General features: G+C 40.0%; 1 protein-coding gene across 2 annotated transcripts in view; it reads right to left on the bottom strand.

The window, feature by feature from the left end:
• ACAD9 (acyl-CoA dehydrogenase family member 9) overlaps positions 1-10626 on the bottom strand; it is a 35692-nt gene that overhangs the window by 23403 nt on the left and 1663 nt on the right. Inside the window, exons 1-6 of one of the 2 annotated variants that reach the window (XM_078385390.1) lie at positions 8416-9357; positions 8187-8280; positions 7503-7604; positions 6719-6825; positions 2125-2225; positions 1036-1114 (exon numbers count right to left, since the gene is read on the bottom strand). In XM_078385390.1, coding sequence (XP_078241516.1) covers positions 1036-1114; positions 2125-2225; positions 6719-6825; positions 7503-7524 — 309 coding nt within the window. In that variant the 5' untranslated portion in view covers positions 7525-7604; positions 8187-8280; positions 8416-9357. Of the gene's footprint in view, positions 1-1035; positions 1115-2124; positions 2226-6718; positions 6826-7502; positions 7605-8186; positions 8281-8415; positions 9358-10626 lie in introns of those variants that run through there. The other variant, XM_020798485.3, reaches the window with a different exon arrangement.

The raw sequence follows: 10626 nt of genomic DNA, 5'->3' as shown, positions 1-10626 counted from the left end.
ATTTTCAGTTCCTTTGGTTCCAGCTGCGAGCAAGGCTGAAAATTAGAGGGAATGTTCACCTTATTATGAGCTTATTGAGGATGTGAGAGCCATTCTGGCCTGTATAACTGAGACCTGGGTGGGTGCAGATGGAGAATTAGCTCTCTCCCAGCTGTGCCCATGTGGGTATTCCATCCGGCATCAGGGCAAATGATCCGAAGGTGAGGTCACCATGGTTTATAGGGATCCCATCTGTGTCAGCAGGACCTCCACGTTGCCAATTCTAGGTTCAGAGTGTCTTTGCCTTACATTGGGGCAGAGGGAAAATTTGCGCTGGCACTGGCATACCATTCTCCCCATGATCCAGCATACTCCTTACCACGACTGCCAGAGTTTGTCTCAGCAATGATGTTGACGTCCCCCAGCTTTTGTTGCTGGGGGACGTCAACATCCGCCCTGAGGTGGAGCTCTCCGGTGCAACCCTGGAGTTCATGAGTCTATCCCAACATGTTACACCACACACAGAGTAGACCACACTGGATCTGGTGTTTTTGTTAGCATGGGTAGGGTATGATCTGTGGCTTCTACCCTCTGTCCTGATTGGGTCATTTCTTGCTAAAATTTAACCTGGCCTTGATGACCTGCACCCCTGACCCCTACAGGGAGACTGGACCAGTTAAAATCATCTGCCCTCGGAGGCTTCTCAAGTCTACAGGTTTTCGAGAGGTATTTAATAGTACCCTGTATCTTTGGATCATTCCTTTACAACAGTTCAGCCACACTGCACTACATAACTGAAAAAAATTAGACTTCCACACTTGGGGAAGATTAAACATCTGAAAACATTAGTAAACAAACAACGTCCTCAGACATATAATGTTTTCTTTACTAAACCAGTTTAGGGTTCAAGACAATAAAATAAAAAATAGCAGGCCCTTTAAAATATTTATAGATCGTTTATAGATTTTGGTCACCTAACCTTCCTTTTAAAGGCAAGGGGGGAAAGAATGAAGACATATGGTAAACTCTTATGCATTAAAAAAAGAAGAAATGTACCTTTGAACCATTTAATATATAGCTTTTCCCATCTTCACTCAAAGTGGCCCTGGTTTGGATGGATGCAGCATCACTTCCACTGAAATTATTAATAAATCGAAGAAATTGGAGTTTAGCCGAACGGAGCGTACTTCCAACAGCTCCCTAAAATTGAATGTTCTACATCCCATTTAGATACCAACTGCGCTGAATATTAGAAACCAACTTCTAAAACATGATTTTCTTATATGCTGGTGGAAATAGCAGTTGCTTGGAATGAACTGGACAATACTTGGATATCATCTGATACTGAACACCTGAAACAGAAGTAAAGTAAGATGATGCCTGGCAATGCAAAGCGGAAGCAGAATGTTGTCAAAGTAACTGCTGAATAGTTCAGAGGTTTAGGTCTCTGGCTGTAGAGCTAGAGGCTGGGAGTTCGATTCCTCCCCTGTGCCTCCTTAACAGGGGCTGGACTCAATGATCCATAGGGTCCTTTCCAGCCCTGCAGTTCTAAGATATCTTAATATCCAGATCTTACATTTAGATTAGAATATTTACACACATTTCCTTGTAATTCTTACAACATTCCTGCAAAGCAGTCAAGGAACTCCAAGCCTGAAGGTTCCCTTCACTATCTTTTACTGAGAACCCCTCCCCCCCCTTCCAGCTGGGCTCTTCCCAAGCTTGTCACAGGGTCAGAAGTGTTGCTGTTCAGCACGACTTTCCAAAGCCTCAGGGCACTGGAATCCACCCGTGGGAAAGGATATGTAGATAGTCATGGCTGCCCAAAGGAGCCAGAGGGCGAAAGTATGCAGGGCAAGACTGGACTGCAGCACCCTAAACTCTCCCATCCATGGTGAAGGCGGGTCCACTCACCATGTTTATCTTAAGAGGATGGACCTCACTATGGCAAGTGCAATTGTTGAACCCTGCAAGGAAGTCAGAATCAACCTGGCCATGCAGAGGATAAGCTTTGTCTTAGCACAGCCAGCAAATTCATGACAGGAGAAGCAGGTTCCAAACAGGGATTTTCACATTTTCTAGTTCAATCCCTCAGGGATTTCCCTTGATCAAAGTATTTTGAACTGTAAAAGCCAAGCATGCTACCTTCCTGGTTCAGTGAGACAAAATGCTGCAATGTGCTCCCCAGAAGCCAGTTTAGGTAGATATTTTTTCTTTTGTTCTTCAGTACCTGCAATGAGAATTCCCTGCCAAAAAATAAAAAAGACCATTAACTAATGCAAATCCTAATATTGTGAGGCTTCTAGCTGCAGGTTTAAAACTCAACTGGAAGTCACTGAGTCGGTTTGTACAGGTTTGCTGATCAACATACATTATGCACACTTTAAAATCAACACACAATGTTGTCACCATGCATCAAGAACCATATGGGTTTTAGCCCTTTCGTATTAAAAAGTGATATTTTCGTAACGCTGCATTTCAAATCTTCCTAATCTGGAACAGAAATGTACACTCTGGTTTTTCCAGGTTGTTTAAGAGGGCTATGAAATGGAATTAGCACACATTGTTCAGCCACAGTTCAACTGTGGACTCTTGTATCCAATACCAGCAAATATAAACTTCCTTCTCCTCTCCCTCCCCTGCAGCCCTCCATGATGCTAAAATATGCTCTCAAAGGTTTCCCAGCTGTCCCACGTATCTTGGTAAGGTACGCAGGAGCTGCAGTAGAGAGAGAAGGTTGCTGATCCTCATTAAAAGAAAATGATCCAAAGGAAATACAGTGGTGCCTCGCATAACGATGTTAATTGGTTCCAAAAAAACCATCGCTATGGGAAACATTGTTATGCGAAACGCGTTTTCCCATAGAGATGCATTGAAAACCGGTTAATCCGTTCCAATAGGAACGGATTACCATCCTTAAGCGAAAAAACCCATTGGAAACATCGTTATGCAATACAATGTTTCCCCCATTGGAATGCACTGAAGCCTTTTCAATGCTTTTCAATGGTTCAGCGAAGACAATTTTTGCAAATTTAAATGTGTCATAAAAGGGTCAAAAACGGTTTTAAATGCTTGGAATAGTTTCTGCACCCTCTAAAATGGGTGCAAACTTAATTTGGCTTTGATCTGACTTTTCGTTAATTTTTGCTGAATTTTTTTCTCCCCTACCAACTTTTGACAGCTGTCAAAAGTTGACAGCTCCATTATTTCCTATGGGGGACGAAAAAATTCACAAAATATTAACGAAGGCTCAGAACAAAGCCAAACTTAGTTTGCACATGATTTAGAAGGTCCTCTAATGAACCCAAGCATTTAAAACAGTTGCTGACTTTTTGTTATTTTTTGTGAATTTTTTTCTCCCCCATAGGAAACAATGGAGCTGTCAAATTTTGACAGCTCCATTGTTTCCTATGGGGGAGAAAAAAATTCAGCAAAAATTAACGAAGTCAGATCAAAGCCAAATTAAGTTTGCGCCCGTTTTAGAAGGTGCTCTAACGAATCCAAGCATTTAGAACCGTTTTTGACCATTTTAAGACACTTTTTAAAATGAAAAAACAAACATCGCTAAGTGAAGCAGGGGACGTAAAAACGCATTCGCTATGCGAAGCATGGTCCCAAACTTCGCTAAGCAAAAATCGCCCATAGGAAACATCGTTAAACGGTGCATATTATTTTCTAAAAAACCATCGTTATGCGAATTCATCGCTAAACGAGGCACTCGTTAAGCGAGGCACCACTGTACACCAGTGGATTCTGGCCTTCTTTAGAGCACTATTTAAAAAGGGTCTGAAAGGTCTTTATTAAGGCTTATCAAAAATTCTTCAACAAACAAAAATGGTTAATACCTATTAAACCTTTCAGGTTAGCACAGCTATCATCTTCTGCAGATTTGCACTCAAATAATTTATTTGTATTACTGTATTTTTCATTTAATGCTAAGAAATGTTTCATCTCTGACATCTGTCTATATGAAATCTTCAGGTGGTTAAAGCTCAGGGATCTATTATTATTTACTACTACTACTACTACTACTACTACTACTACTACTACTACTACTACTACTACCACCACCACCACCACCACCACCACTACAACAAAACTCCAGGTGCAGTTAAAATTATAAAAACATTGACAGTAGGCATCCTTCAGTCTCGAAAGACTATGGTATCGTGCTCTGTATGGAGGACTTGGAACAGCGTCTAGTGTGGCTAAGGAGGCCAATTCGAGAGTGACAATCCCTTCCACACTGGAGACAAATCCAATCTGTCCCCTGTCCAGCTCCCTGGTTTTGCTTCCTTTGTGACTTCCTCTTTGCCTCAGCCTGCTGGACAAGGGTCTCTTCAAATTGGGAGAGGCCGTGATGTACTGCCTGCCTCCAGGCTGAACGATCAGATGTCAGAGTTTCCCATCTGTTGAGGTCTATTCCTAAGGCCTTCAGATCCCGCTTGCAGATATCCTTGTATCGCAGCTGTGGTCTCCCTCTGGGGCGATTTCCCTGCACTAATTCTCCATATAGGAGATCCTTTGGAATCCGGCCATCAGCCATTCTCACAACGTGCCCAAGCCAGCGTAGACGTTTCTGTTTCAGTAATGTATGCATGCTGAAAATTCCAGCTCGTTCTAGGACTACTCTATTTGGAGCTCTGTCCTGCCAGGTGATACCAAAAATCCGTCGTAGGCAACGCATATGGAAGGTGTTCAGCTTCCTCTCCTGCCGGGCACAAAGGGTCCAGGACTCGCTGCAGTACAGGAGTGTGCTCAGGACACAGGCTCTATAGACCTGGATCTTGGTATGTGTTGTCAGTTTCTTATTGAGCCATACTCTCTTTGTGAGTCTAGAGAACATGGTGGCTGCTTTCCCAATGCGTTTATCCAGCTCGACATCTAGAGAGAGGGTGTCAGAGATGGTTGAGCCAAGGTACACAAAGTCATGAACAACCTCCAATTCTTGTGTGGAGATGGTAATAGAGGGAGGTGAGTCCACACCCTGGCCCATGACTTGTGTTTTCTTCAGGCCGATTGTTAGTCCAAAGTCTTGGCAGGCCTTGCTGAAACGATTCATGAGTTGTTGGAGGTCTTCAGCAGAGTGGGCAACAATGGCTGCATCGTCTGCAAAGAGGAAGTCCCGCATGCATTTCAGTTGGACTTTGGTCTTCGCTCTCAATCTAGAGAGAGATTAAAGAGCTTTCCATCTGATCTAGTCCGGAGATAGACACCTTCTGTTGCAGTTCCAAAGGCATGCTTCAGCATGACAGCAAAAAAGATCCCAAAAAGTGTTGGTGCGAGGACACAGCCCTGTTTCACTCCGCTTCGGATGTCAAAGGGATCTGATGTTGAGCCGTCAAAAACTACAGTGCCAAACATTGACGGGTATTATATAACAGATACAAGTTTTAACCAAAAATCTAAGTATCTGTTAAATATTGACCCAGAATGTATGCCATTCCTAATATTGCTGTTTTTTGTAGCTCTGATGGTGGTGTGATTTCTGAGATCTGCAACTGCTTATAGTACTCTGTGAAATTTCTTGATGTCGTTTCCAAAGCCCCAATGACTACAGGGACCACTGAGGTGTGTTTCTTCCAGAGTCGAGATGTTTCAATTGCCAGGTCTCTGTACTTGGTTAGTTTTTCCAATTCTTTATTTTCAAATTTGGCATCCCCTGGAATTGCAATGTCAATAATCCAGACATTTCTTTGTTCTATTACTACTATGTCTGGTGTGTTATGTTCAAGGTGTTTGGATCCAGAAATCCCACAATAACTTGACTTCCTCATTTTCTGAAACCTTTTCTCTACCTGATGTACCCATGGGATTTTTGGAGGCTGGCAGGTTATATTTTGACATAATGACCAGTGCATTAACTTTGCCACTCTATCATGCCTAACTCTGTAATTTGTTTGTGCAGTCTTTGGACATCTGCAGATGAGGTGTGACACAGTTTCACCTCACCTTTTTCTTAACAGTCAACATTTGATGTTAGCACTAACTCCTTGGATCTTAGCTTTCATCACGTTAGTTTGGAGTGCTTGTTCTTATGCAGCAAAAATCAAGCCTTCGGTTCTTTCTTAAGGGTCCCCAGTTTTAGCAATGCCCATGTTGTTTCTTATATTGAGAGTTTGTTTCTGTTGTTTTCAAAATATTCTCCATTTTCACTGCTTTCAGTAATTTTTCTCTGCTTGTACTGATATAATTATTTAGGCTTCTTTTTTTCTTCCTTTACTACCTCCTGTATTTGCAGTAATCCACAACCTCTGATTTTTCATGGTAAATATAATCTGTCCACATCACTTCTTTGGATGTAGTGTGTGATGCAAATTCATTAGTTTCTGTGTTTTCCGATCCAATTCTTTTAGTTTGTTTTTAGTCCAATCTATTATTCCCACTGGGTATCTAATTACTGAAATGGCTCATGTTTTTATGGCTTTGATTGTATTTCCCCCATTTAATTTTGATTTTAAGATTTTCCGCAGTCTTTTGATACATTCTCTTTCTCTAAGTAGTAGTAGTAGTAGTAGCAGCAGCAGCAGCAGCAGCAGCAGTAGTAGTAGTAGCAGCAGCAGCAGCAATAGTAATAATACTGCTGCTACTCCTCCTCCTCAGATTTTCTACTGATGAGCCTCTTTTCTGTCTCCATATCTCTTACTACCAAGCATAAAAACACGCTCACGCACACCTGGAGAAATTCAAATATTAAATTGCAGCGCTTTAATACAAATACTAGTAATTTAACAGTTACCTTTAGGCCTATAGCTTGATGTGCTGCTAAAGTTACTGCAACAGATCCATCCTGAGATATTATTTCTCCTAAACGTGCGTACATTATATTTGAAAGACCAAGACCACCTACAAATAACGGCGACAACACTTTTTAGATTTACCATGAAACAATGTTTTGCTACTTTAACATCATTCCACAAGAACAGAAAGAACAGTATGATCCTAAGTAAGCCCAATTCCCTATTTCCTGGAGACATTAATTATTGGAATCTACAGGTTTTAAATATTATAAACTATTGAGAGGAAGCTCTGGAAAAATAGTAGGAAACATGGCTGTAATTCTGTTGCTTATCATAATAAATTGCAACCAGGATAGGCCCATTGAATCCATGCAACTTACTGAATATTTCAGTTTGGAGCTGACACACCAAATCCTCAGTGATTCAATGGGCCTACTCTAGTTGCAAACTAGTGTTGATTTGTGATTTATTTTTTAAAAAATATTTTTACTCTGCTGTTCTTCTTAAAAAAGACTCAAGATTGCTTACATCACTAGAAAACAACGTATAGAAGTTAAAACAGTAAGTATACAAATATTACAAAAGAATCAAACAGTTATTTTACCACACTAAAATGGTTAACAAAATCAATATAAAAACACATACAAAACAACAAGGCAGAACCAACTGAAGTTCCTGAACACTTTCCAAAGGTACACTAAGCAACAGGATTTCAACCAGGAATTCTAGTTTATACTTTTCTTTGCAACAAGAAATATGAATTCTCTGTTCAATTTTACTCACCATATTCTTCTGGAATCTGCATGCCAAAAAGCCCCAGGTTCTTCAATCCATCAAGAGTTTCTTGGGGAATTTTAGCATCTTGATCAATTTTTTTAGAATCCACTAAAAGAAAATACAGTATAAAGTTACATGCCATAACTGGCCACGGAGAACAGAAATGTTACCAGATATGGAATTGGATTCAATACCACTACTACTAAGAAAGTGAAAGTGGCCATCCAAGCTGCTCTTGCCAAACATTCTTTTCCATACAAGATCTTAATCCTCACACCCCCAACAGAACAATAGGTTGAAGGACTAATTATATAATTTCAACAGCAAGATTACCAAATGTACACATTAGGAGCAAGCCTTTTCGAATTATTTGAATAATCAATTGCATCAAATTTGTAAAATACTGTCTCTCCTGTAGTTCTTACAAATGGAAGATAATTCTCAAAAATAATGGAATTGACAAAGAAGCATCTTACTATGGCATACATAGTTTTAATTTAAACCACAGTAAAACTTTTGGGTCTAAGATTCATGCTGTCTTCATATATTTTACTATCCTAATAGCAGGTGGAAAGAACATGAATATGAAATGACCTAGACTCTTCTTTTTAATTGTTACTGCTACAGTAAAAGGCCTCATGAAACACCTGGAGGAGAAACAATCTTAAGAAATTGTCTTGGATGTTGTACCTTCTTCACGGAAGAATTTTTCTACTGGCCCCACAAACTGGTTGATTTCTCCCAATTCTTCATTGCTAATTTCAGGATAAGGAAAAACCTCTTCCTAAAAAGACAGATTGTAACAGCACTTTTTATTATTTTTAGAACTATTAATATAAAAGAATGCTCAGACACAAGATTAAACATTACTCCAAAGGTGCCGAAATGGAGTTTCGCTTTGGAAAATTCTGGTGTTTACCCCGTGGCCCCTGCTTGTTTCATCAAACCCAGAGCTCACGGAGGTATCCCAACACACCTCTTGACACACTGCCACCAGTTAATCTCTTTATCAACTTGTTTTTCTTTAGAAAGACTAAAGTCCATCCAGTACTGACTTTTCAACAGAAACAGGTTTATTGATTACACTTGGTTTCAGAAATAATTATTAAGCACATTCTTAAAGTTCCACAAAGCTTCAATATTTTTCTTTAATCTCTTCTATATTAATTAACACAAGTCACACTCTGATTAATCACTGCTTAATCACTCCTTAAACACTCTCTGCCTCAAAAACCCCTAAACTATCCCTTCTCTCTCTCTCTGACTCACTCCTGACTTTGCACATTTGAAACAGGAGGTGGTCATGTCCCTTACACTGGGAGTTTGAATTTTCTTCCTTTCCTCCCTCTTTAAAGCTGAAACCTCAGAATCACCTGGCACATATGCATTGATTGTATTCCTGCACTGAGCAGGGGGTTGGACTTGATGGCCCTGTAGGCCCCTTCCAACTTCACTTTTCCATGATTCAAAGTTGCTTACAGGTCTCTGAACTCCGGAGCTCAAAAGTGATTCAAAGATTTGCCACAACAACAGCTGAAACAACACTTCGTGATACATTATGCCTTATCCCCACATTACCCCTTTCCTTTAAACTGCTCTGCTGTCTTTTAAATTTGATGGGTTCAGAGAACATTTGAGGAGATGTCCATGCACAGCTTCTGGGAAGACGAATCCTGCAGCTTCCCTGAAAACCCCCCCCCCCCGAAATCTTTACAAAGGATTTTAGTCTTTATGAACTATGAAAAGATGAACCTGTCGATTCCTAGTCCCTGTCAGATTTGTTTCCATTCAGTTTTAAAGCCATCCACCCCATTTTCTGCAACAGTCTGATGTACAAAACCTCACATTTATTAATGTATACAGAACCCACAACAACAAAATTCTGTCTAATATGAATGAACAAGGGATTATTGAATGCTGGCATTTCCCATTCAACTGATCCTGAGAGAAAGAAAATCTCCTTATATTTTTTATAAATATATATTATATATGTTATATATATTTAAGTTGAACTCTGTCATCTGCAGCAATCAATAAGAACAAAAACGACCACATCAACAGCATCAACTATTCAAATAGTAGTCGATATTCTGAATTGTTTATTGCCACCCTATGATTTCATTTTATTAAGTTTCCCAAAGAAAGTAAAATTATGGGGTCACTTCCAGTGGGCAGCAATGGGCCTGAATAATAATATTTAAACAACATCCCACCCACTGGCATAAAGTTCTTAGCCCTAATGTAAGTACAACTTTACAGAATATTTCAATTTTATAATTCAAACAAATTATTAAAAACCATCACACACCTGTCAACTTCAACTTTATTTTTGGAACATCTGTCATGTGGAAAAAGTCAGAATTTACAGAATGAAACAACTGCAGATATTATGCCACCTTATCAATATGTTAAGAAGCAGAAACTGTCTCATAGCACAGGGAGTTTGCAATGCAAGAGCATATGACTTGAATCTGAAGCAGTGCAAACAAAACTGTTTGAACGAAGGAGTCACCTGTGATGCCCAGTTATGTCTAAATGCAATCATCATCATTTTAAAACTTCATACTGTAGCTGGAAGGGACCCTGTGGATCATCGAATCCAGCCCCAGTCAAGGAGGCACAGTGTGGAATTGAACTCTGAGCTATCCAGCAGTTCTGTTTAAATGATAATGGTAGTATGTGATGGAAGGAGGTTGGTAAGAATGGGTCTGATTGCCTGGGAGAAACTAGGGGAAAGGTGCTGGTGAGTTTTATGGAGTAGTCTGGTCTAAAGAGCTTGGGGAGAGGGTAGTTTTGAAAGAGAAAGCTGGAAGTCTGAGGAAGAGAGAGATGACAGAGAAAATGAAGAATTGTGCTGAATGAATTTCGCTCCTAGGAATAAGTAACATCTGTTGGACATTGTTATTCCAATACCTGAGGGTTGGCTATGTGGAGAGTGTTATAAGGGCCTGAGTGAAGGGGCCAATAGACACACACAGGGACAACTAAAAGCTGGTGGCAGCAAAAGAGAGAAAAAAATAAGTGATTACTGTATTATTAAAGATACTTTATTTTTGTGATCATTTATAGAGACCATTACTTAAATAATCAAGTGACAAGACAAAGGGATTTTTGACCTCAGTATATGAGT

Source organism: Pogona vitticeps, chromosome 2 (genome assembly GCF_051106095.1).
Source record: "Pogona vitticeps strain Pit_001003342236 chromosome 2, PviZW2.1, whole genome shotgun sequence".
NCBI lineage: Eukaryota > Metazoa > Chordata > Lepidosauria > Squamata > Agamidae > Pogona > Pogona vitticeps.
The sequence above is the reverse complement of the archived record's forward strand: the minus strand, read 5'-3'. Positions and strand labels throughout refer to the sequence as shown.